At 50.5% G+C, this 27,406-nt stretch overlaps 1 protein-coding gene across 1 annotated transcript; it reads right to left on the bottom strand.

Annotated features, from left to right (window-relative positions):
• Positions 1–34: 34 nt before the first annotated feature.
• On the bottom strand, positions 35–27,390 carry RPRML (reprimo like). The gene has a single exon (XM_080369279.1). The coding sequence runs from the start codon at positions 23,503–23,505 to the stop codon at positions 23,170–23,172; it is 336 nt and encodes a 111-aa protein (XP_080225405.1). The 5' UTR covers positions 23,506–27,390; the 3' UTR covers positions 35–23,169.
• Positions 27,391–27,406: the final 16 nt, after the last annotated feature.

The raw sequence follows: 27,406 nt of genomic DNA on the forward strand, positions 1-27,406 counted from the left end.
GCGGTTGTTACCCGAAGAGAGTTCCCCTGAGGGCTTTACCTGGGGGCAGTTACCCGAAGAGAGTTCCCCTGAGGGCTTTACCTGGGGGCAGTTACCCGAAGAGAGTTCCCCTGAGGGGTTTAGCTGGGGGCAGTTACCCGAAGAGGGTTCCCCCGAGGGCTTTACCTGGGGGCGGTTGTTACCCAAAGCAAATTTCTCTGAGGAGTTTAGCTGGGGGCAGTTGTTACCCGAAGAGGGTCCCCCTGAGGGGTTTAGCCAGGGATGTTTGTTACCGAAAGCAAGTTTCTCTGAGGGGTTTATCTGCAGGCGGTTGCTGCCCAAAGCAGGTTTCTCTGAGAGGTTGCTGTGGACCTAAGCTCTCCCAGAACCGCAGCAGTTTGTCTGAGCAGTTGATTTTTAAGGGGAAGCCACCCAAAGCTTGAGGTACAGACCCCACCACCAAGTGCCAAAGCAGGTCTGTGGTTGGGAGCGTGTTCTGAGGCAGCTTTGCTGAGAGCTATAATCATCCTGGGCAGGAAGGTCCTTGGTGTCTTTGCACGGCCACTTAGGGGCTGTAATTATTTCAGCACTGTGTGGTTTGTTTTGCATTGCACAAAGCTTTGGTGGGGGTTCAGCCAGAAAGGGGGTCTGATGGGGCATGTGAGCTGGCTGGAGGAAGGAAAGGCCAAAGTCATCAACAGTGTTAGCGCTTCACTGTTCTTTTGTGATTTCTCCAATTAGTGCTGAGCAGGAAGAGCAGTCACAATTAAAATAATACCTATTCAAGATGAAATTATAATTACTGTGGGTTGTTTATGCAAATTTGACAAAGCACGTAGGAGCTGAACTGCCACCCTGAGTCTCCTGGTCTAAAGGATGTTCTCAACTATAGTTATGGTTCAATACAATACAATTTTCACCTTTCTGGTTTTCTGCTTTTTCATTTATTGCCTTTTTTCTGCTTTTTCTTGTTTTTAGGAAGAGTTGCGCCTTGCTAAGCATGCTGTGAATTCTCTTATGGTGATTGCTCTTTGGGTGTTGAGAAAAACACTTCCAAACAGGCGAGAGTGGTGGCAGAGGGCACATAGCTGGGCCTCCTTTGGCTTTAGTCGCTGAGCTATGCTGCTTTTCGCCATGCTCAGCTAGCAGGACAGACTCACGTGACCACAACTGGAAGGTGGTGCCAGCAGCAGGAACTTTCTGAAGCACTCTTCAGCCAGCTTTTGAGTTTCTCCTGGCATATTGGAGCCATTAGATCTGATTCTCCTGGAAACAAATCCCCACAAAGCAACATCCCCCTTAACACAGCTGAGGGAAACAGATGCTTTTGGGTCAGGAGCTTCCACCTTTTTTTTGTTTTTCTCCCTGAGCAAGTTGATTGCTCCACTTGTTTCTGCAACTAAAGCAGATGTTTCCGTGGTCACATGAGGCAAAGGGGCAGCCTGGCTGGAGGATATTGCTACAAGCTAGAAAGCATCAACATCACATCAATTTCTCATTTGCTTATTCTCACTTGACCTGACCACTTGCTTAGCAACTGCTTAGCAACACCTTCCTCTTGGAGAGGGATGTGGGAGTCTCCCAGGCTTAGTGGTCATGGTTGTGTGATTGAGAGACTTGATTTGCTTCAACAGAAGGGCAGCAGAGTTTTTTCCAGCCTGTGAGAAATGGGGAGCTTGACTGATGGGACCGAGTCATCATGGCCTTGCTCTGCAGATGAGGTGGAAACCAGGCAGAGCAGTGGGGGAGGCTGTAGTGAGGGTTACTCGTTGCTTTGAACTCTGAGGCATCCCCAGCTGGACAAAGCTCTGCATCCTCCCTGGCCCTTCCACCTGCACAGAGAGATTCAGAGCTGACAAGGAGGCAGGCAAAGAGACATTTACGTTGAGAAAGCTGAAGGCCAATTTGACATTGGCAAGAAACCCGTGGCTCCCATCTGATGAGCAGGAATATTCGTTCTGTGGGGTAAGGAAGTGCAGATACGGGTCTTACAGCGGAAGGTGCAGTTCCAGTCTCCCAGGAGCAGTCAGAGTGGTAGGGAATGTCTCGCCCTGGCTGATGGAGACACGGGCTCAGTTCTAGCAGAGGCTCCCAAAGTATTCAGCTGGGAACTGCTTTTAGTCTGTTAGTGTGGTTTGGCCCCCTGGGAAGCATCAAGTTGAAATGCAGCACTATAATTAACAACCGACAGCTTAAATATTGTAAGGGAGCTGGGAGGCTGGAAAAGCATCTTCTCTCCCAGCAGAGGCTATGGGGGTGGGAAGGCAATGCAAACACTGCCAGAAGGAATTAGTCCCTCAGGTGGGGGCATGTCAAATAGCTTTTAGCATGGGTTCTGATCTGAGGCAGATGACTGTAGGGAGGAACATGGTCAGTTTGGCGCAGAGGTCTTGTTACTGGTGTTTTCCCACTCTGTGGAACAGCATGTACTAGGATGAGGTGATACTTTTCTCCTTCTGTTTTGGGAAGGTAGAAATTACTCTTAATGGATACAGCTGAGCTGTGATGAGTTTCCTGTTCGCTGACTGATGAGATAACGTTTGACTCTACTTCCCCAGTGACCCAGTTGCAGGAAACCAACCAGCTGGGGTTGAACTGCAGCCGGGCCACAGCAGTTCCACCAGGATCAAATGAGGTTTGTGTTGGCCAAAGTCCTCTTGAGCTTTGTTTCCCCTTCACACCTGGGAGATAATTGATAATGGGCAGGCTAGCTATGGTGGCCAGGGACTAGGACTGTGAGGAAGAATTAGTTTAACCCTGCAGGTGTTGTTATCACAGTTGACAGGCTTTTCCATGTGTGTGATAGTCACATTCATGCCCACAGCAATGTCTTTCATTCCTCTTCCTCCCCTTCACCACTTCCCTGACCACCAGCAGATGCATCTCTGTTTCCTTCAGCCAATCCCATGAGGAAGGAAAGAAAGCTGTGGCTGAGCCAAATGGTTGTATTTCACTTGGAAATAAGCAGATGGGACAGACAGATGGGAGAACAAAGCTATATATATATTTTTATTGCACAGATCTCTAATAACCAATAAAATGGGTCTGGGACCACAAAAATCTCTGGCATGGTTGCCATGGCAATATGAACACAATTCCAGTGACATGCAGCAAAGAAATCTTTTGTGTTGTTAGAGAGCTTTCTAAAATAAAAATAAATGAGATTTAAATGAGTGATTACGGCTGCCTCAAGGAGCATCTGCCAAAAACTCTGGGCCAGACCATCTACCAGAGTATGGTATGGGGTTTTTTTTAACAAAATTGCAACAGTGGAAGAGTGCCCTTTGGAGCCAAAGCTGAGTGGCCACAGGAGGCCTTACATTTTGGAAAATTTTATAAATGAGGGGAGTTGACCTGTGAAAGTCTTTGTCTTGTTAGGGTGGTAGAAGTTTACATGGATTCAAAAATAAACTAGACAAATTCATGGAAGGAAAATCCACAGAGAATTACTCAGTTAAACCACAACCAGGCCTGGAAGTCTGAAAATAGTTGGGAGAAGGGAGACTTGTCGGAGGAAAGAGTTGTTCTTAGTTATACAGGTACCTGCCTGTGGCCACTGAAAGACTATTCAGGCCGGAGAGGGTTGAAATTAGAGGGATTAAATGGCATAACAGATTTCTAGGGATACAAGCCATTGTCTGCCCTGCCATCAGTCTGACATTGAGCTGATCATTACAAGCAGGTGAAATGGTGAATTTAGTTCTCTTGGAGTTTTTCATAAATGAAATCTTGAAAGGAGGCAGTGTGTTGGATGATTCCATTTGTGGGGCTGCTTGGAGTTTCCCTGTATTGCCAACTACCTCTGCAAGAGAGTGAAACGGGACAGAAATATTCACAATCTCACCATCCAAGTCTGTTCAAGTGGTGGTAAGATTGCTGTCTGTCACCTCCTGTGTCAGGGCTTGCTGCGTTCTCCATGAGCACATTCCCCAAGGGGCCAGTTCTCTCTTTGCTTTCCTCTGGATTTTCACATGCCATGTTATCAGTCCCCACGGAAGCAGGGCTTGATCCATTTCCTGAAAAACTTGTTCTGCGTATTTCACAGCTGAAACACTGTTACCAAGTCTTTGCTGAATGTGTCCTTTCAGAGCAGGGTGGTGGTCTTAATGAATACTGGCCCGAGTCCCAGAAGCAAGTGAGATTCTGGAACTTGCTCATAGTTTATGGCTGTGGTTGCCTCTGTCTCAGGAGAGCGGTGGTTCACCGAGTCTCTCACCTTGTGCCGTGGTGTACTGCTGATGGGGACCTTTCATGAAAATTAGTTGTTTCTAGTGTAGAAAGACTAGGTCAAAATCCACGTCAACGAAGGGTGTTTGGGCACTGCCAGCTCTCTTTGCATCAAGGAGCCAGAGAGGGGTTGGGACTCTTCTCTAGCAAGCCACACACACTCTTCTGTCCTCAAAACAGGCATTTGCCCATAGCTTAACAGCAGAGTGGTCCTGAAAGGTGGGTTGGGATCTGCCTGGGACCAGATCACCAGGTTGGTCCAGAGCACTGAACCATTTGATGATACCACCTGGGAGCATCTGCCTCTGCTTGTCCTGGCTGGAAACAGAAACCAAGGAGCAACGGCTCTGGTGTAGCTTTTAGCTCTACCCCTTCTTCCTGCCCTTGGTGGGAAGCAGGGCACAGCTGCCCAAGACCAGTGTGGTGTGGATTCGGCCTGCCACATCCTCCCCTGGGCACCAGGGGAGGCAGGTACCCCTGCCTGCCTTTGGGGCAGGGCCCATCTGCAGTGCAGCTTGGTGTGGGGAGGCAGGCAGCAAAGCAGTGTTTATTCAGAGCAAGGAAGCGAGCTGCTGGGTGAGCTCTGCGTGGGAAGGGAGCTGTGAAGTGTGACGCCTTGGGTGGATGAATTATAGGCAGGCTTTCCTAGAATAGACCGGGTGGAGGTGAAGGGAAATGAATGCCACAGAGATGTGTTGGCCCTCCCCTTCAGGCTTAGCTGCCAGGGGCTGGGGTGTGCGTGATACACAGAAGTGCCTGGGTCTGATCTCTTCCAACAGGTTTCTTCCCCCACTTTCATGCCTTGCTGGTGCCCTCTCCATCACTCCTTTGGTTTGCAGATACTCGCATTCACACGCAAAGCTACTACCAGTGCTCCAGTGAGTGAAGGGGTTGCCTGAGCTATGTTGAACCTAGCTGCTGGGAAGTTTCGTGCTATACTGCTCTGCTCTGTGACTGCTTCTGTGAGGAAGAGGGAGAACTGTTGCCTCTGTGAACATATGGGGATCGCTGCTGGATGAGTCCATCCTCATTCTTCAGTGGAAGCCACCCACTGAGCCACTCCTTTCACCTTTCCAAGGCTGTAGAACACTTTCATCGGCAGAAGAAAGAGGTTTTGTGTCACTGCACCCAGGACTCCTGTAGATTTCCAGGGAACAGGAAAAGAGATAAATCTCTGTCAGATAAAACACCAGACCTTTTTTGCAAGGAATTTTCTGCCTGGCTCCCCAGTCCTCTGAACTGAAAACTAGGCTGGGAGCCTCCTAAAGCTCGCCAAAAATTGGTGAGCAGAGCTGCAGGCCTCGCACCATAGCTTTTCCCAGTCCTGAACCAGACTTCTTCCCTGCACAGAAAGGCATCAATACCAGGCCCTCTGGGACATCTCTGGGTCTGGGGCTCACGTGCTTGCAGTCTATAGTGCTTTTTCACAAATTTTCATGTTACAGACTCATTAGGAAATCTGAAATAATTGTTCTGAGAAAATCCTTTAAAAGCTGACATGCCCAAATGTGTATTGGCTAGCAACAGTTTGAATCGCAGTGTTCCTTCATGCTCTTTGTCTCCCAGACCGCGTGGGCCAGTGTTTAATGCACAATCTGGATTTATCACTGGTTTATCTTAATGCAGGAAATTGTCCAAAAAACAAGAAAAGAAAAGAGGGAGGAATAGGGAGGAGGGCTTATGACTGTTGGCAGCAAATTTTAATTTGGGTTTGGCAGATGAGGAGAGTTATTCATGGAAATCTTGTCCCGAAATAACACTGAGCCTGCCCTGCGTCAGCCAAGGCAGGCAGGCACGTGCGGAATTTGTCTCTTCTTCCCAGCCATGGGGCCGAGCAGCACGCAGGGGGTGAGAACAGGCATGCTGGGTCAGACCAAAGGGCATGTGGCTTGGCAGCTGCCTGCAGGCAGTGCTGTTTCTTGAAGCACGTGAGTAATAGGGCAGAGATAGACGGTCTGGCTCCGCTTGTACATGTTCCTTCACCAGGAACAGATTAGGAGTTGTTTTACGGTTTAAAGTCCTGGTGAGGAGATTTCAGTGAGTGCGTCTCACCCCACGCCGAGCATGTTGCTGGCTTTGGCTCCTGCAAACAAACATGAATCCTGCAGTGTGCAAAAGCACTGTCCTATATTTCTTTTGTACCTGCTGATTTTTTAATTTCTTTTGAATTCCATCTTTCTAGTTCTTGGAGAGTGGGGAATGAGCTTTCTGAAGTATTTGCTTCCTGGTCACTCTGAAGATCCTACAAACCTCAGCCATTTCTTTCCTGTCCCTGAACTCTCTTCCAGGCTGAAGACATCTAGGTTAGTCCATCCCTGTAGAGGAGCTGTTCTACACTTCGATCTTTGATTCTTTTGAGTTCTGTTAAAGCTGCAACACCGGCACCACATCAGTCCCCAGTCCCTTCTTGCATTGCCATGGGAGAGAGAGAGAAGAGCTGAAACCATAACATTCCTCCGCCAGCAAAGCCAGAGCATCCTGGCTTTTTGTTTTCTTGTAATGGTACAAACGGGAAGGGAGTCTGATAAGGTCCAGGAACTGATAAGGGATAAGTAACAGCCAGGATCAGGCCCTGGTCCATAGCACATTAAACTGCATACTGCAGTACTTCTACAGAAGCTGCGCATCAGTGACATTATAAATGAAGAAACTAAGGCATGCTGCCTGACTGAAACAACTTACTTATCAAGCAGCCCAGAGCCAGGTGAGAATGATCCTGAGCTCTTTCTGCCCTGGGCTGTCACATTGTTGACCAGGACTGGGCTCCAGTTGCCCCAGGAAAACAGGAAAGATCCTTGCAATGTTGGACAACTGCATTGCTTCAAAACATGACTTCTTTTTTACACAGTCTTTGTTCTTGTGTAACAAACTAGCTCTGTTTCATTCAAGGTGCTGCAGGATCAGGCCCTGAGATGCTGACCTTGGCCAGTGACTGGCCAGGTCCCATCCTGTGGAGGCTTGCACCCTTCGCATGGTCAGCTCTGTAGAGCAAGCCGTGCTGCAGCGTGGGAGCTGTGTATGTGGCAGGTCTTTCAGAAAGGCCAGGGAGAGTTGGAAAACAGACAAGTGCCCTGGTCTTATTTGAGCCCCACTCCTGCCAGCCTGTTGCATCTGAATGAATGTGGGTACCATGCCGGAGGGAAGGGGAGGGTCGAGCAGGTCTGGCTCTCCTCAGGCAGCCAGGAGGCCACCCACTGGGAACCCTCCCAGCCAGCTCTGCTGAAACAGGAGGCAGCTGTGTGAAAGGCTGTTGCCCCACCATCATCTGAGCCCAGACGTGCTCCATCTGGCCAGCCCCACCAGCTATCATGCTGAGCACACCTGCTGCCTACCAGCCAGCCCGACCCTCAGCCGTCTGGCCTGAGACAGCCCAGTTAGAGAGCAACCCCGCAGGTCTCCAGGCTGGGAACTGGGCTAGCTGGTAGGAGCCATTTCATTTGGAGTGAATGCTTGGGAGCATGTAGGGAGGGAAGAATAAGAGCAGGGAGATGGTTGGGCTGTGCCATGTAGGGAACCAAATACCTGAAAAACCTTTTACTTTCCAGATTTGTAGCTTTACCACTTCTATTGTTTTTTGAAAAAGGACTTGTATGAGGCTGCTCTCATGCTTTGCCCAGGGAGGCAATGCTAATGTAGTCATTAGCTTCCCTTCTTCTGCCTCACCCTCCAGCCCTGTTTCCAGTGGGAAAGAGCTGAGAGGGAGGGACCTGGAGTAGCTGGAGGAGCTTTCTGCTTAATTGACTTCACAGTTGCTTTGTGGCCAGCCTCAGCCCCATCCCAGGGGATGGTTAACTCTTTCGTCATGCAGAGTGCCACATCAAAGACCTGTGCTATGGAAGTGACACTCAGAGTAGACCTGATGAAGGCAAAGAAAGGGAAATATCAAGAATCTTTGCAGCTCAGAGCTCTGCAAGTTTGGCTTAATCCCACCATACCACAGGCCACCCCTCACAGACTTTCTCTGTGTCTTTACAGACCCTTCTCCAAGTCTGGGACAGTTGTCCTTTGTGTGTGGCAGTGTGGAGAGAGATGAAAATCTGAGTGCTGTCCTGAAGCTTTGTGTCCTCACAGCCTTGCTCTCAAATGACCCATCATCCACTCTCTGGTGAGCACTAGGGGCACATCCCTGTGACAGGCCTGACCTTGACATTGCTCCAGGAAAGCGTGGGCTGGGAGGCTGAGCTCCAGGGGCCCACAGAGACGTGGGAGGTCTCCGCAGCCACGAGCTGCTGCTCAGCAGCTCAGAGGGAGGGTGTTGGGCTCCAGGCACAGCTCAGCCTCAGCTCTTGCTCACTGGCACCTGTCAGCAGATGCTGGCCCCAAGGAGCTGGAATAGTGCCGGGTTCTTACAACACTAAGTAATTCCCCTGGGGCCAGGCGGGTGCAGCCACAGCAGTGAGCAGCCTGGGATCAAATTTCTTTTCTGCTGCCAATGCTACTTCTATGGGTAAATGAAGCCAGGTCATGGGCTGGCATTGCTTTTCCGCACTCCCACACGTGTCTCCCTGCATAGCAGAATACTGCTGCGGAATAATGACCAGGCCTTATAGGGCGGTCTGAAATACCTCCTGGCCTATTCTGTCACTTGGAGGAAACTGTGGCTCTGCCCAGCCCCTACGTCTCCCACGTTGCCTTGTTCCTAAGCCCCTGGGTGGCTATGGAGAGGCACAGGGAGATGGCAAGGGCAGAATGTATTTAATCATGAGCATGCTGCTCCTCTTCGCTGTGACACGTTCTGTGCTGTCCAGAGAGGATAAGGGAGCCGAGCCTGCTCCCCGCAGCATTCTTAAGCCTCACAGCATCCCTGTTTCCACACACACACACACACACACACACGCACATGCACACAGAGTGCCAGCATCCTTCCTGCTCCCCCCACAGAGCCAGACTGGGGCCCTCCCTGCCCGCCCAAGGCAGGAAGGATGCTGGCACTGCAAATAGCAAGTCATTTCCATTTCAGTGCTCCTGCTGCAGGGAAGGGCTGGGCCTGGGTGTGTGGGCGCAGAGCAGCTCCTCTTCGCTTCTCCCTACCTTGTGCTTTTTCTCTGCAGAATTTTCCTGTTACCATATCTGCCCTGCTCCCTCACCTTCATATCTGCCCACCACTATCTCTTTTGCTTTATTCTCCTGAACCCTCTGTAGATGGGGCTTCAGTTACCCCTTCCAGGGCTCTGAGGTGGCAGCAAGCCAGAGAGCCCAGTGCAACACTAGCCCAAAGCAGAGTTGCAGCCAGCTGCTCATCCTTCACTTGTGGTCCTCAGGGCCATGAAGCTGGAAGCTGCTGAGCAGAGCCCTTTGAGATCCCCAGGCCCACAAGAGAATGCCCCCAGCTCACAGTGGAAATTAGTCCAGTTCATAGCTCTGTCACCTAGTGTGACTAATTTTTCACCAGCCTCTCTGAGTTCAGTTTCCCTATCTTGGGAAAAGAGGCTCTGACTGCCTGTGATCCTGTGATCCCTACTACTCAATGCCAGATCCTTGAATTCAGGGAGACTCTTCCTCCATCACAGGCAGGGAAAGGCAGGAGAGCCATTGCTGAGCTGTTCTGAGCCCATATCTCTGTCCATCCCTTCTCATCTGTCTACTCGCTGCCAAAGCAGAGGAGTGTGAGATCTCCTAGTGGAAAAACAGAGGGAGAAGGGGGAGAATTGCCAAGTGCAACAAGGCAGAAGCAGGAGGCAGATAGATGCTGTGCCAAACAGAGATGTCAGGCACTCCTTCCGCACCAGGCAGACTGCAAAAGGAGCTGGTGTCCTGGCAGCTGAGTGGTGCAGCAGAAGCAGCTCTCTCCTGCCATGGAAACAGAGCTCACAGCGTGGAGCAGGAGCCACCTGCATGGGCTGGTGTGGTTCATACCTGTGTCCCTGCACAGGGCCATTTCTGCTTCCTCTAAGGTATAACCCAAGCAGTTTACAGTCACCAGCTTCTTTGTGCTCCCCTTCTCTTGCTGAAGTGTGCTTCTCTCCCTGCTGAACTTCCGCTGTGCGTCAGCAATCTAGGGCTCCATCTGTCACTAGCCCACCCTCCTTGAACACTGCCATGGTGTTTGTGCCCCAGGAGGGGAGGCAAGTGGTCCCTTGCCCAAAGATACTGAGTGATATGCACAGAGGAGAGGCAGTGACGCATCAAGGAGCTTCAGAAACTGGCTTTTATCAAAGCTTTGTCTTGCCCGGGTCTTCTATGTGCTGTTAGCGTTGGGTCTGTAAGAAGAATCATAGAATCATTTTGGTTGGAAAAGACCCTAAGGTCATCAGGTCCAACTGTTAACCCAGGACTGCTGAGTCCACCACTAAACCATGCCTCTAACCCAGTATCAGACACCAGCTGGCAGAAGGAGACTCTGGCCTAGTTTTCCTGGCCTATCTGACTCATCAGGGCAAAAGGAAACAGACTGGGCCAGCAGTCATTGCGGGCAGGTTGTGGGGGGCTCATCAGTGGCTCTGCAAAAGCAAACACTCTACCTCAAGCACCAGTCCACTTCCAAGCCCCATCTTTGGCACAGATTCCTGTAGGAGAATGCCTTGATGTAGGTCAAAAGCCATGAGAAAGCCAGGGGAGAGATGTGTGCAAGGTGGCCAGCACCATGCTCCAGCCTTCTGCTGTCTCCTCAGCTCTGGCGCCAGCCGCGTGCTGGCAGCACACACCATCTCCAAACACCACCTCCAGCGCAGGAGACAGCAGAGGAGGAAACACGGAGGTGACATAAAAAACAGCATTTGCTTTCTTGGCCATCTGTCACAGTGTCGCATTTGCCTTCCCAAACACATCCCAGCTCAGTACTGGCTGGGAAAAACAGGGAGTTATTTTGGTTCATCAGCATCGAGCGGGATGATGGATCCCACGTAGCAAGCAGGCAGGCAGCGTTCGTGTTGGGACTGCTGGCTTCCTTGCAGGGATAGCACACAGCACCCTGTGCACCCCAAGCCACTGATGGGGCTCAGTCACTGCAGGAGTGTCCACCAGCATCTTTGCTGCTCCATGTTGTCTCCAGCTGCAGGGCTCCTCCCTCTGCCTCACTGACCTTCACGATGGAGACTTGATTCGTCTGAAGATTCAGCTGCAGGCTTAAGGCTTAAGGTCAGGGAGATGCAGACTACTGCCAGCTGGAGGATCCCATGCTTGCACTTGTCTCCCCTGTGATGGCACTAGCAGCAAATGGCTCCTTGCTGTGAGTCAGGCCAGGGAGCTGATCCAGAGAACTAAGGACTAAAAACCTCCAATATTCAGCCAGATCAGCTCCCTGAGCTGCCTCACTGGTGGGCACAGGAGAGGGGAAGGGAGGAGGGAACCCCCTTGTCCCGTGGCGCACGCACTGGTCTGCGGTCATGCAGTTGCATTTTCAGCTGGTGTAAGCGTGCAGTCAGTGCAGGACCCGATTTAGCTAAGCAGGGCTTTGCACGGGGGACTGTGCACACTTGGCGCGTGTTCTCAGCAGCTCCGCAGGTCTCTGGCAGCCTGCAGACAAAGCAGTGAAGTGCTTGGCACCAGTTTCAATCCCAGCACAGCACAATGGGCTCCCTGTGTTCAGCGTGAATACAGCAGCCATGCCAGAGCTCTCGGGCCTTCAGGAGATGTTTTCCTCAAGTCCTGCTCTGGGCGCACTTCCTCAACTGTCTTCTCATTTTCCTAGTCATGAGGCAGAGTCCCGCGAGCAGACACAGCGAAGGCTGGCAGAGTTTTGACACATTTCATAAGGAGCATTAATAGCGCAAAACTGGAGGCTGTGCTGTTGGAGGACGTCGGCTCCTTCCATATTCCTTTCTCAGGCAATTCATTACCCAGCTGAAATTATTCCTTGGTTAAAAAGACAGGTAATTCTTTTACATTGAGCTTGGGATTTCAGGAGGAAATAACTTGCCGGAGACCCACACAAAGCAAACCATGATAAGAATGGCTTAGAATTTATTACCCTAGGATATTTTTAAGTGGAATAATTTCCTTGAAGTAGCCTGGATTCACAGAGAGATTCCCCCAAGAGGGCAAAGGGAGCAAATCTGAAGGGAAATGGGGTGAAGAAAGTTGGGGAGGGGCAAGAAAAGGAGGTTAGACATTTTGGCATAGGCAAAATGACAAGGGCCAGTTTTGTAACAAGACGTTATTGTCTTGTCACATTGCAAAAAATGGAGATTAAAACAAGGGAGAAAAAGCCTGAGAAATGGAAATGACGCGTGGCAGCTGGACTAAGGCAAAGCAAGCCAAGTTTTATCACAAGATTTTAATGTTTTGTCTCTTTCTGTTTATTTCCCAAGCTCCAAAATTACCCATCGGCAGGGAACCAATGCCACATACTCCCACCATCTCTGCATTGTGATCCAAAGCAGGAGTAAAGCTTCCCAGCTCCACTGTAGTGAATTGATCTAAACTGAAGACTTTATGTTGAATAAGGTAGCAACAGGTCCCACATAAGTTGCTTTGACCAAGGCATTTTTTACTGTTGCAGCTGACAGACTCAGTGGCATGCTGCCTGTGTTTCCCAAAAATGCCTCCTTGCACCCAGAAAAGAAAAGCAAGGGAGAAGCTACCAGAAAATCAAGGGGTTTCTGCACAAGGACTGTTAGGTGGCTTGAACAAAGGAAACGAGGATGTGTAACACATTTGCAGACACCCCACACTGGGAGGAGAGGTATGAGTAATGTAAGACAAGATAAGAGTTTGAAAGGAGCCCGGTAAAATGGAGAAATGGTGCTGAAATAGCCCCTGTGATGAGGTTCACTAGGAATAAACGCGGAGTTCCACAAACCTGCATTGGTCATCAGCTATGCAAATTGTGGGTGGGGGACAATGAGCTAGGGAGGCAGCTTATACAGGAATGGTCCTGGCATTTTAGTGGATCCAAAGCCAAGAACTCTTCTAAACCTGTTTTTTGGGGAGCTTGAAAAATACCTTTCACAATGTGACAGCCTTTCCCTCCTCTTCTCTGTAGCAGGACACAGTTCCTGTTAGTTGTGCTAGCAATGTTGCCTGAGGGTCGCTGGCGAACCAGAGAATGAACTGACCAACGTGAAAACCTCTGTTTAATGTTAGTTTGCTGTGGTGGTTTTTTTTCACGTTCCCTGATCTGGTTCGTAGCATGACTCCCCTATGTGTGAACTGGGGAGGCATGAAGAGACAGCAAGGATGCAAGGAGCTGGGGATGCTCTAAGCTGTAGCTGCCATGAGCTACATGAAAGCACAGTCCTAAACAATCCCCTCCTCCAGAAATGGCCATAACTGCGAGGCTCAGCCGGGCATTTCCACCATCACAAAGAGGAGAAAGCTGATGCTGAGCTTTGGCTTTGCTGTTCTTCGATTTCTTCATCCCACAACCCCCTGCACATGAGGAGGGAGCTATAAAAAGGGACTTCGGCCCAGTGTGTCTAAATGGCCAGCTGTGTTTCTTTGTGTTTTGTTGCCAGGTGTTGTTCCCTCCTGACTGTTAAAGGGTAACCTGGTATATACCTTGCAGAGAATAATGGAACTATTAGTCATCCTAAAGCCCTGAAATAAGACACCTGCAGGCAGCAGGTCTGAGCCATTTCAAGTAACTGTGCATGTGGCAAATTCCTAAGAAGCCAAGGTTCTTGCTAACTTCTCTCTCCCGTCAGCCTTTGCTGCTCCACGTAGAGCCAAGGAGAAGGAACTGGGTTTGTTGTGGCTCATCCAGCCATGCTGGAGACTTCATCTCTAGTGTAAAGTGCTTTGAAAAAAGCACCTCAAACACAAGAGGATGGACTGGGCACAGCTGTTCATACCACTGTGAAATGTGGTCAGTGCAGAGAAGGGAAAAGTAAGGTGTCAGGTCTTGACTTGAAACTGTAGCAACATCCAGAGCTGCCTGTCACCTCAGAGCTGCCTTCTTTCTTTTTTCTTTCCATCCACTCGGGAAGCACATAAAGCTGGAAGGTTTTAACCCCAAAGCAAAAGAAATACCCCTAGTGATACATCCCAGGTAGATGGAAGTGTGAAAAAAAGCCACAAACTACAGGAATGGTGCAACTGTGGTTAGTATCTCCCTTCTGCACCTCCTGCCAGCCCCAGTGATTATTACATTTCTGTACAATGAGATGACAAACAGTCAGCTCTGAGTGAAATGTGTGCATAATTTTTCATCCCCCCATGCCTTGTTTCCCCAGGCACTTTATAAACTCCATAATGAAATGCAGCCACCTGGCACACAGCACGCTGCCTAGCAGTGAGAAGAAGGGAAACTTGAGCCAAGGATACAGAATAAGTCCAGCATTTTTCTAGGCATGGTCCTTCAAGCACTGCAATGAAAAGAACAACCTTGTGTTTGTTTGTTCCTACCTGTACAAGTCTCTCTGAAGCATACCTGGCCACTGGGAAACTGCCGTCTGTACCAAATACCATGAAACAAGTATGTGGAGTCTCACAAGGGACTTGCTAGAAAAGTTGTGTGCACCTGGGCAAGGCAACCTATTTCCTGAAGCTCCTTATCCAGAATCAGTGCATCCCTTCACCATGTCACATTCATGGTGGAGATACTCAGTTTCATTCAGGTAGAAGGCAGCTCCAGTACAACCAGAAGCTACCAAATCTATGGATTTTTACCAGAAAGCATTGCCAAGGCAGATCTAGAGGTGTCACTGCCAACTCCAACATACACCCTAGAGGTTTCCATCAGCCCAGGACAGCCCTGATCATGAAACAGAGCTTCTGGAAACCCACCAGCTGAGACAGGCTGGGCAGCAGAGACAGGAGAAGGGGCAACCAGCAGAGTTGACTCAGCACTAACCGAACGCAATCAGTCTTTGAGGCCAGCCAGCTGCTTGCATGCTGTAAGCATGATGGAGGCAAGTGGAGATTAAAGCTGTTGTCCTTTCCAGCTGTAACTGTCTGGCATGCTGCAGATGGCCCAGGGTAGGTCCTGTCACATGGATTTTTGGCATGCTCCCATCTGGTTGTGTGAGGTTTAGTGGCCCTCTGGCTCCCTGGTTTCAGAAGTGTGGGATGAAGAACAATGAGCCTTGCTGTGTACATGGGTCACTAATCCATCCTCACTGCAGCCTGGGGGTTTAGGGGTTTTAGCATCTTGCTGGAGATGAGCTGGGCCCTGCAGAGTATTGCGGGTCAATGGGTTCAGTTTCCAGGCTGGTCCTTGCACAATGCTGTGGCAGCTGGCCTAGCACATGCCAAGCTGGATGGCTGGCTGTACTGGGAATTCATTGCATCCAATTAGTCCGATTTTCAATTATCTGAGAGAATGAACTTAGCTAATTAAAGCCTAATTACATTTTGCCTGCTTCTTCAGCTGTCTTGTCCTATTAAACCTGCATTTTGGGACTCTGCAAGGCAAGAGGGGAGTACTTAGAGCTGCACAGAAACCTGTAAGTTGTGAACACTTGTGGGGCCTGCCAGAAAGGATGACTCTGGATTTAACCCCACATGCATGAAAGCTTGAGACATGCCAGGACAGAGAGCTAGCATCCAGCACCAGCCAGGGAGCTGTCACAGAAAGGGAACAGTGCCCTGAGCTTGCTTTCATGCACACCTTGTTGTCCTGGAAGGTGAAGTGTTCTGCACAAGCACCTGCATTCATCCTCACACCCACGCTTGTGTACCAGCCTTGAACAATACCAACAAACACACTAAGGTAACAAAATCAGCTCTTTAATGAAGAAGCAGAGCTGCGTAGCTCTGCAGTTCCAGTCCCTTTTCCAGAAAGATCACTCTAGTTGCCTGCTGTCACAGGGTAGATGTTTCTCCTGCCTTTTGTTGATTATTGCCTTGATCATCTCCACTTCCAGTGTCATGTCCACAGTTAGAATGAGGTGATAACTCATGTCCTCACAGTATTGAACCCTTTCAGAAGAACTGGAGCATCACAGGAAGGATGGATCTTGTCTCCTTTTCCCCTACAGTCATTCAGAACAAAACCAAAAGTGGTGTTCACTGAAGGCACATATCAGCAAGGCACAGCTGGTGCTGCATAAATCATAAACAGCCCCTGAGCCCACGTGGAAAGAAAAGGCAGATCTGACAAGGGATTCAGGTGCTGTGTCCTCTACTCTCACAGCTCCTTGCTAGGAGAGTAAATAGACCTGCAGAGTTGGTATCTTCAAAGATTGTTGCTGGGGCAGAAGAACCCCATTCATCTGATAAGTGATATTGAGATAGATTTGATTAACTCAAAAAGAGGAAACTTGTTTGATTTAATAGCTGCTCCCTGACTACACCCCAACAGAGAGCGCTTTGCCATGGCCAGGACTCAAGATCCTGACCAGTTGAACATGGTAGACAGAGTGCCAAAACAGCTGCCTTCACCTTGGAGTCATCTGTGACCTGCAGCCAAGATTGCCATGCAGACTCATCTCTCAGCTTCTTGCACTACTGTGCTAAAACCTCTGTTATTAAAAAGTCATTTTTGCTTTGTTGTTGATTAACCTGCCTTAAATTAATGACATGAAAATGTCATCCACTCTAATGAGCTTCTGGGAAGGATGAGAGCTGCAAAGGCATCTCTGAAGCTAGACTTCTGTTGTTCTTACAACCTGAAATACATGTAGATGAGCAGCGTTTTTCAGATCAGAGACAGTCACTTTAGATATGTGTTCACGTCTTTGAGCGTTGCCAGTGCCCCCACCACTTTCCAGCATGTTGACAGTGATGTCTTCAGGGATGTGCCAAACCATACTGATTGCTGGCAGCATTCTGATTTTCTCTTAACTGCATTTTCCATAACCATGTGTTCATGGAACAAACAAGTCCAAGAAATTGCCTGTCTCTAAAATCAGAGCAGCGCAAACTTGACCAGACTGCTGGGGAATTGCTTGGCTAAGTCATCTTCATGGGGGAACTAGTGTGAACCCAAAGATGTATTCAACACCATGGAACAGGCAGTTGTTAAGGCTGCTGAGGATGTCGTGTGCTTCCCTGTGTTCACTGTTTTTCCAAAGACATATTCTCCAGGACTAAAACGAGGGGTTTCCAATCCCTCATTCATACTTGAGAAAACCAAGTTGGATTCAGAAAGCCAAACAACTGCTTTGAGGACATCTACATTTACATGTGAATCCATTAAATCTGAGATATCACCCTGCACAGACAGCATGGTCCAAAGCAATGTCCTTGAATGCACTGTGGTCTTTTAACTATGTCATTTTGCCACTGCCCAGGGACTGTTCAGGTCAGGCTGTTGGCACAGGTCTGGACCATACCAACAACCGTTCTCACAGGTTAAAAGTACCATCAGGCAAGTTCCAGTGCCCAGGAACATCCCTGGCCCTGTTCAGTTTCCTAGTACAGATGGAGCTGTGAGATCCATATTTTATACAGAGGACTTGAAATGCTCACACAATTCTGTAACAGCTCTGATTTGGCAAACAGGAAGAGGGACAACCCACATTTATTTGGAAGTGAGGAGCTTTCTGTGCCCCAGATTTTGTCGTGTGCGCCCGGTGCTCTGCACACCTCAGTAGGGAGCAAGCCCTGTGTCAGGCTAGCAGCTCCAGGCAAGGTAGAGCACAGGGCCAGGGCAGGACAGGGGATCTGAGGAATTCCATGCCAAAATACCATCAGCAGCCACAGCGGCAAAGCAGCTGGAAAGACACAGAAACTGGGAAGTGTTTCCCTCTGAGATGGAGAAACTGGTAGGCAAAGTCTTGGAAGCTGTGAGGCAATGCTGGCTCTTGAATTCTGTCATCTTTTGGCCTCAGTTCTCCCTGAGTACTTGACTCTGATAGCATCAACTTGTCCCTCTCTGGCAGAGCTAATGGACTACAGAGGCTTTATCTGGAGGCTAATAGCTCTCACAAAGTGGGGACAAGAGAACCATGCTGAGCTGCATCGGGCATTAATGGACCAATGTTCCTGAGTAATTGCACTGTGTATTTCAAGCCATCTCTTTGCTAAGTGAACCCCTACATGCACTGCCACAGCTTCCTTAATAGAGAACGGGCTCACAAAGCTGTTGATTTAACCGGCACTAAATTAAAATTCAATATAAGGATCAAATGGACAAACCTGACCCACTTGCCAGAGGGGATGGCTTGGGAGGGGAGGTGGAAGTAGGTTTTTGCCCACTGATGGAAGGGCAGGAGGGAGACACAGGAGATTTCCATTCTTGCTTGATGAGTGCCCCTTTGCTTGGAGACCTCCCCAGAGCTCAGGAAACCTGTGTTTTCTTCTTAGGTCTGTCATGTGGCTTTAAGAAAAGTGCTTTGTTACCTCCTTCCCAGCCTCTGAACTGCCTGCCTCATCTTGGAGACCAGCTTTGGGACCTTCATCACTTGGGATGCAGGTAACTGTAGGCAGGCTGCAAATTGGGATCACAGCATCCTTCTGTGGGCTTGGCTGAGATGAGGGCTTGTCCGTGACTGCTCTCTTGTGCATATACACTTTGAGAGACACGTGTCCTTCCCGTTAGCCAGCTGGGGACACACCTGAAGCCAGCCCAGAGGTCTGGAAGGGAAACCAGGTGGTGGAGGAGCATCCCAGACCCATCCATGAGAGGGGTCCAGCCCCTCACCCCTCACAGCACTCAGCTTCAGACCTGCGGAGATCCACTCCAGCCATTCCCCAGGCTTTCCAGGGCAACGTGTGTCTGGAGCAACCTGGTTCCCCCCACCTACCTACAGAACAAGCCCAGAACTGCCAGACGAGAGACAGGAAACTGCTACTTACTTAATTTGATTTTATTTTACTTCTTTTTTATTTTTTGGGCTTTCAGAAATGTGTTCAGTCTGGATTGAGGTTACAACCCGGGTAATGCCTCCCTGCCTAAAAAAAAGGCTGTAACCATAACAACCTGACTCTGCGCTTCATTACCATGGCAATTCTCAGGAATTATTAAATACTGTGTATGTTTGGTGCACCTGCTCCAGTACATCTGGTGCCAGGCTCAGGTTGGGATCCTCCCTCCCCCCTAATCTGTTTGTCTGTCTCTTGTTGTTTAACTCTTTCACTGCCCTCAACCAAGACTGCCAGGGCAGGGAGAAGGAGGTGGGTATGGTTTGGGACTTGGTTTGGGTTTTTCCCCACTGCAGGGAGGACTGTATGACCAGAGTTTCTGCATTTGCTCAGGTGGGTCAAGCCACCTCTTTGTTTCTCCAATTGTAAAATTGGTGATTACAGAGGTAGAGGATTTATCTTTGCAGGCAGGCTGCTCAGCAGGGAAAAATGATCTCACAATTGCCTTTCTCTGCTGCCTGTCTAGAAATAAGAAATTCCAGCTGGAACAGAATTGCGGCAAGTGGGGACCAGCCCAGAGACAGGGAACTGTTCCTGAAGCAGGATGGTGAAGATCCAGTGCGGGTTGCTCTTGGGGGGGGTCAAGAAGCAGTTCTCCATTAGTAGGACAACTTATACTGACCATGTACTACCTAAAATGATGATTGCTTTCAGCAAAGAGATGCAGAGTAGGTGAACCAGTGGCTCAGACCAATGTGGCCAGTCCCACAGGATTGAACTGGTATCTTGTATTCCACTGCTAGGAGATGATTCTAAATGAGACTCAATGGCTGGTCCTCACTCGGTCACTGATGTGATGATCCATGTAAACATGTCCCTTCTCTCCCTGTCTCTCTGCTGTACTTTATAGCCAGCAGTGTCTCTCAGTCATACTTGTACAGCTCCTGGCACCCCAGTGACATTCTAGAAGCTAAGATGCTACAAGTAACAATTAAAAAAAAAATATATTCATTATATTCAGCCTCATTCAAAAAAAAAAAAAAAACCTGCTTAAATTTTCTTGGGAGCCAGTATCCGCTTGTGAGCTTAAGCTGAATAAGTAGGTGTGAGATGGAAAAAATGCAGCTATCTGTGGGGAAGGGCAGAAAGAGCCATTATGGTCTGCTTTCCTTACACAGGCCCTGGAGTAACCACCTCATCCTCTGGCTGGAGGACTCGTGCCTCTAGGGCAGGACAGCTGGATTTCCAGGGTCTGAGATAGCAGCTCTTCCCCTGAGATCTGGGGAGCATCATGGTGCCCTCAGCACCTTCTTTCCACCAGGCATGACCTGCACTGGCATCTGCTCTGTGCGAGCAGGATGGGGAAGGAATCGGGGCAGCTAAAACAGCAACCATGACCTCACCTCAAGAGGGTCTTTAGACCCCAGATCTCTAACCCAGGGGGTTCCCTCACCATGCCAGCCCTCTGTTGCCTTCCTTTTGGTCTCCCCTTGCCATACCAGTGCTGGCATCAATCCTCCAGAGATCTTATTTTCCCCAAGTAATTCCACCTCTCAGTGGGGTAATCAGCCTTTTATTGGGAATCTAACAGGATGGGGACTTCTGTGCAAATGTCTTAAACCCACTGCAAGACAGCAGCCCAGTAACCCCATGTGGACACGTGCCATGTAGTATGGTGCCCACCAACTGCTTTGCTCTGCTGACCCTCCTCTGTTGGTCCACATGGACACACAGACATGTATGTACATAACGCAGACGTAGCCCTCATGGTCAGGAAAGAGACACAGCACAACTAGAGGATGAATAAGCCAATGTAAAGTTGGGCTCTTGTCCCAAGGGGCCATGGGCAAACGCCTGTGCAAGCTCCCCCTGTCTCAGTGGGTTCCCAGCTCTGCTTGCTGGGGCATTACTGCTCCTCCACCTCATGTATCCATGACCTTCCTGTGGCTGACGTTTTTCACCCCCACGCCCCACTCCTGGATGTGGCATCTGAGGACACTTGGCAAGTTGGTGGCTACATGGGATTGCAGAGCCATGTTTCCCCACTGGGAAAACACACACATCAGCTCTGACGGCCCCTGGCAGAGCAAGGCAGGTAGGGACAGCTGAGACAATTTGACCAGCATCTTCACTCAGGGCATTGTTGCAGACCAGTTAAGGTGATTTTGATAGGTTCTTTGTATTAGCAGCTCTTCCCGTGCCTTGCTTGCATTGCTAACACTGGAAGGTTTCTTCCATCTTCCCTGAATTCTCCCTGAACTCATCTTTGGGCCACGGCTGGTGGATGGATCGCCAAGAGAGACCAAATGCCAGCCTAAAGCAGAAGCTGGGTGAGAGTTTAGTGACTACATCTGGGCTGTCCTCTGATAGCACAGCAACCTGAAGATGCAATTACACAGTTAGGTTATACGTGCAAGTACAGTCCTAAGTGTGTGCAGAGCTGGGTCATCATATGCATTGGGGATTATTTGCATCTCAACCTGAAAACGTGACCAGGCTGTGCTCCCACCAGCAGTTTGCACTCGTATGCAAAGGAGTCAATGGCCATAACACCCCCTCCCACAGCAGGGACCAAAATCCCCTTCCACCCTGCTGTGTGAAGCCACTTTTACATCTGTCCGCATGACAGCAAACCCTCCGTGCCGAGAAGGCTGCTCAGGTGTGCAGACCTACAAGCTGCTCATAAAAATCAGAGCCCTGCCTGTTCAGCCATTTTACTGGCACCAGCAGGACGTTTCAGAGCTTTGAATCCCAAGTTCTGGTCCTGCTGCCGTGTTGTCTTTGTGCCCTTAAGGCATCACAGACCACAGGTTAGTGGGAGCAAGCAGCGACAGTGCTGCAGTAGTCCTGCTCTGCATCGGGTTTAGTCCACCAGTACCCTGTGGGAACCTTGCAGAAGGTGCCCAGCAAATACTGATTAGTTACAAAATGTACTCTAATCTTGTTCCTCCTTTTGGGAAAGGCAGAGAGCTGTTCTTCTGGATTTACATCCAAGTACATCAGATCATCAGCTCCTCCAGCATCCAGGATTGCTTTCCCACTACAGAAGTGGACCCAGCAGGAATACTGTTGGTAAAACAAAAGTCAAATTATTTCCATCTCACACCCACAGACAGAGCTGTAATTCCATCACAGAACAAAGGTCAGGAGTCCTCCTCCTCTCACATAATTTAGTTTTGACAGCTCGTCAGGATCAGAGGAGCTGGAGATTTTAGCTTGGAGGCTGAAATCTTGCTTTGCAAGAGGTGCTCAGTGCATCTTCATGAATCTCTGCTACAGCACTGTGCAGGTATTTAACACAAACCTGAAATACATAATTCCCGATGAATTGATTTGCTGCTGGTAACTGATACTTGCCTGTGAGAAATGTATGGTAGTTTCTGCTTTAAAGAAACATGTCCAGTTAGAGTTCGGTTGGAAGGTGAGATGATTATATCTGGAACTAGGATTGGAATACCTGAACTCTGCACACACAGAGAAAGAAAATGAAGACAACACAAAATTCTTTTGAAACAGTTTCTTTTTTTCCTGAATGTTCACCAGTTTTCAAAAAACTACAAAAACCTCAAAGACTGTAACAATATAGCACTTGATAAAAAGGCTGTTTTGTACAAAAACAAGCATGCTTTAGTTTTGGGGTTGGAGTGGTTTTTTGTGTTTATCTGGGTTCTTTTCTTCCTTTAGCATAGTGTGAAGAGAGAAAGTACCAGCTTATTTAACAGGTTAGCTCAGAAAAATAAGGAAAAACATGCTTTCCCCATTACAAAATTTTACCAGAAGATTCATGCTTGAGGTCCGAAATACAAACAGACTGACACATTTTGAAGCATGCAGACTTTGTTGTACAACCCACACATAACTTCCCTTCCCCTTCCCCATGGTCAAAGATGTGGTCCATGACATGTGTTTTGCTTTCCCTTTAGTTTGTTTTTTTTTTGTTTTCTTTTTGTAGTGAGTTATTAGCTTTTTTTTTCTGTCTTTTTTTTTTTTTTTTTTGAGCCCTAAATCCCAGGTAGTGGTATCCAAGGTAACAGCAGAAAAAAGTCCAGATCTGCACATTATCACTTTTTCTGTTAAGTTTCATGCAAAACTTAAGCCATTTCTGCATGCAACACGATGCTGGTCATTTATTGTGCTTCATACAACTGAGGGGAGACTTCCCCATTCACCACAACAGTTTGTTGATTGGTGACTGCAGGTTTGCTTTCCCATGGACACAGACATATTAAAAGACCCCTCCCACCCTCTCCAGTCCCCCCCAGCTGCCCCAAACACATGGGAATGTGCATCTCAGCACCAGGTCCAGACAGTTCACTTGCCTACAAAAGCCCGGTGCCTTCAGTAAAGTCCTATGATTGCAGCTCCCACGTCCTTGGAAGGTCTTCGGTCCTTCACCAGAAAGTTAATCATGCTCTCCGACTTGATGAGCAAGTTGCAGCCCAGAAAGAAGATGCCAAACATCACAGTCAAGGAGAGGACACAGAGGACAGCGATCTGCACCACCCGTGTGATGTAAAGGCTCCTCTCATCGGGTGCCAGGACCGAGGAGCTGCCATCGGTCGCCAGCACTGAGCTGGTCCCGTTGCAGCAGGCCATGAGCATCCCCAAGCCCTGGGTCCTGTTGGGGTAAGCTCCCTGCTCTAGGAGAGTCTGGTTGAAAAAGGATCCGTTCATGGTCTATGCGCGATCCCAAACCTCTGGGGAAGGCAAGTGGAAAGCTTGCTGTCCCCCTGCCCACCCCTCACACGCCAGGGCTGGGTGTCGTGGGCCGGCGGGCTCCGAGCCACCTCCTGCCTTGCTCTCGCAGTGCCTCGGATGGGAGGAAACTTCCTCGAGGCTGCGAGCAGGTGGGAAGCCAATTTGTGCAGCCGAGGGATGGCTCGCTCCCGGATCCCTCCTGGCACAGGCAGCGTTAGCACAAGCCCCCAAACAAGGAGAAAGAGAGAGCGAGAGAAAAGGCGAAGGGGGCGCGGGGGTGAAGACGGCAGCTGAAGATCACCCCATGCCTCCTGCCCTCGCCGCTGCCCCGAAGCTGCCACCCCAAGGCACAGCCCGTTCCCCGCCGGCTCTCTCGCGGGAGGGAGAGCTGATTCCTGCCGGCTGGGAGCTCCACAAATGCAAGTTCCACGCTAAAGTCTTCACCGTGTTCAAAGAAAAAACAGCAACTCCACCCCCTTCCAGCCTCCCCCCAGGACCGCCTTCCTCCCCCTCCACGCTCACCCAGGCTGCCCACCCCTTCCCCACGCCTGTGCACCCCCTCTCTGCCCTGCCACGGGTGCCAGCACCCACCCCTGTGCCACCCCCAGGTGGGGGCTGACCCCTGAGGCCCTGCGCAGCGTCACCTCGCTCATCCTTCCTCCCGGCTCCCCCGCTTGCTCCCAAAAGCAGCCCCCACGGTCGATGTTTGTCCTGGGCTGCTGGCAGGTGCCTGTCCCCCCCCACGAAGGCTCCCGTGAGCCTCGGGTCAGTGCTGCTCTCGCTGATCCCCGCTTGCTGCTGCGTGCCACCCACTCCTTAGAGCAGCGCCGGCCGAAGCCAGCCCTGGCCACCCCCGGCTCTGCTCAGCGATGCCTGCCCTGTGCCTCCAGATGAGAGCTGAATCCTTCCCTCTTCCTGCATCCTTATCTTCTCTGGCTGGGGGTTTCCACCCCAGGCACCTTTGCCTCCCTCTTCTCCCTCTCCTGCTCCTTTAGCCCCTTTGAAGGGGAGCCCTGCACCGCTGCACCCCGATCTCTGCCCAGTACCCCTGCCCTGCCCTGTCCCCAGCCCTGGGTCCTACAGCAGCATCACGACTGCACCCAGGGCTGGAGCACCACAGACCCCCTCGCCCAGGCCCCTCAGCCCCAGCGAGGCAATCCCAGGGGGAGTTTCATCGCGCTTCCCTCTCTGTGTCTGCGTAAGCCCCTGAAGTGACACCACAAGTTGGGGTGTCCAGCCATGCCTGGCTCAGTCCCGACCCTGTAGGTCCCAGGGCTGTGCCCGTGTTACAGCCCTGTCACGGCTTCTCGGCTTCGCCCATCAGCTTTCACCTGGAAAGGCGCAGGGAGGGCACAGAACCGCAGCTCACCTCCCAGCCACCATGTGAGGACCTTGTCCTCATTTATCTGTGTACCTCTTGGCTTGCCTTCTTTGCCCAGCCCCCAAAAGGGGATATTCCTAAACCTAAGATGAGAAGTGATAAATTGCAGCTAAAGGCAGGCACGTGAGGCTGGCTGGCCACAGGTGGCCAGTGGCTTGGGACAGAGACTGTCAATCGATTTTCATTTTCGGCAGCTGGGACCTGTGCCCCTGTTCTGCTGCTGTGACTTCAGGGGCTCAAAAACCAGTTGCTCTGTGTTTTACTTGTTGCTTTTTCCTCCTTGTTTTGCACTTGGCATCTCTCTCCCTAAAGGGCTGCCCGACCTGCGAGAGCAGTTTGCAGCAGAAGCGCTTGCAGGAGGGAGGCCAAAAGCCCTGATCGAACAAGAGCATCTGCTCCTGTTTAACCTGAGGGCCTGGAATAATCCCCACGGGAAAGCAGAGCATCCCCCCTGCCCCAGCGCGGGTGGGAGCTCCTCTCCCCTGCTCGCTCCCAGACTGAAGGAGTTTCTGCTCCCTCTTGTGGCTCCAGCTCCAGCCTCTCCTCTCCCCCGCACGCCTGAGCATGGCTTCGAGCTGCTGCACCCACTGCTCCTGGGTCACAGCAGTGATGGGGGGGAGGGGGGGCTCTGGGCTCCCAAACACCCTCCTGACTGCTCCGTGCCTTCATCCAAGCAGGGACTTAAATAGCCCAGAGCATCCCACTGCCTGTTACGAGCGCCTGGAGTTAACAGCACGGCAATGTTTCCAGGACAAGCAGTACCTTCTTGCAGTAGCCAGGGAAATTCAGTCCAAATGTGATGAATTAAGTTGATGCCATCCTTGTCCTCAGGCAGGACCAGAGCCCAGACGGGTGCAGGCAAGTCAAACACTTCATTGTGCGGCTTTTTCCTTCTTCAGAGTTTTTGCACCATGCTGGAAGCAAGGGCTGGATCGCAGTTCCCACTGGGCAGGGAGTTTCAGGACATCCCAGGCTGTGTCCCTTCGGAGCCAGCCGCACTTACCAGTCTGGGCAACCGGCTGCTGGGCAGCACGGGTCCCCCAGCTAAAAGGGCCTGGGAGAGCGATGGCAGGTTGAGTCTGTGGAATGTGCAGAGCGGAGCAGGGCTCCCATGTTTCTCTCTAGAAACTTAGAAGAATTCATCATCCTTTCCATGAAGCATCCAGACACGCTGGCAGGGTGATACAGCGCAGCGCATGGGGACGGGCTGCTGTGTAGCCAGAAAGCCCCGCCTGATGGGGAAAGGCCACACAGGCAGCATTTCCAGGCAGGACAATGAAGGAAAAGCAGGAATTTGGATACCCTAAAACCATCTAACGGGGTCAGCAATGAGAGATAGCTCTGGGATCTGGAGAGGGTAAGACTCAGAGCCTCCCAGAAAGCAGGCTTGGGGTTTGCATTGATGTCCCAGCCAAGATGCAGCCCTTTTTGATGCTGCATGAGGGTCCGTGGGCTTCTCCTAGCCCCCTTTACCAAATCCAAGCCTCCGGGAGGGAGTTGGATCCCAGGTGGAAAATGATCCCCCGCTGAGCGGAGCCCACGCAGCCGCAGGAGGGCAGCAGCTCCGCGCAGGGACAGCGGGGCTGAGCCGGGGAGCAAAGAGGCTTCACAACTTCTTTTAAAGCCAAGAAAAGTCCCCAGCTCCTGAGGCAGTGTCCCTACCTCCATCTCACCCTCACAAACACCATCACCTCTTGGTGAGAGCCGCACAGCTCTGGGGCAGGTGCCGTTCTCCCCATCTTTCCCGATGTGGGGCTGTGGTTCTCGTACAGCACCTTGCACGTCGCCCACGAGCTTGTTTTCTGCTGCTTGGTGCGTCTGTGTGTTGGATCATCTTGACCCAGGGTTGTGTCATTACTGTCCCCAACACCTGTCAGCTGGTGGGATGACAGCATCCCACGGTGCCAGGGAAACAGCCCTTCTCTCTTTTTTGCCCCCCAGCCTGTATTTTGGGTGCCTCAGTTTCCCCATCTCTGAGGAGGACCTCGGTATTGCAGGGAAACAAGAGGTTTATGAAACCCCTTTCAGGAGGCGCCCACAAGCAGGTCAAGGGACCTTCAGGAGGTCCCCACAAGTGGGGACGGTTCCCCTGCGGACCCGGCTCTTGTACTTGCTCAGTAAAGGAGCAATTTCTGAGGACCCAGAGGGGAAAAAACAAAACAAGTGAGAAGACAATCCAGTCCCAATGATCCGACCAAAAGCCAAACTTCCCTCCCCTTGCGATGTCCAGGTTTATACCCAAACTGCAGGTTTCACTGGGTCCAGTTCTTGGCTGGGTCCCATTCAGCTCCCAGCGCTGTCTCAGCAGAGATGTTCCCATCTGCACCCGTGCTCTGGGGAGGGGAGCTGAGGACCCACACTTTCATATCAGTACCTCTTTGCTCTTTTTCTCCTTAAATCCTTGAACTCAGTGGCAGCTCAGGCTGGGTTTAAAACCCCATCTGCCTTTCATGCAAGAGTTAATAAGAGGAAGGAGTGAGCAAGGGTTTGCAATGA

This window comes from Falco punctatus, assembly GCF_963210335.1.
Source record: "Falco punctatus genome assembly, chromosome: 19".
NCBI classification, from domain to species: Eukaryota; Metazoa; Chordata; class Aves; order Falconiformes; family Falconidae; genus Falco; species Falco punctatus.

Coding starts and splice junctions, on each gene's coding strand:
- RPRML (XM_080369279.1), bottom strand. CDS start 23,505: ATGAACGGATCCTTTTTCAACCAGACTCTCCTAGAGCAGGGAGCTTAC.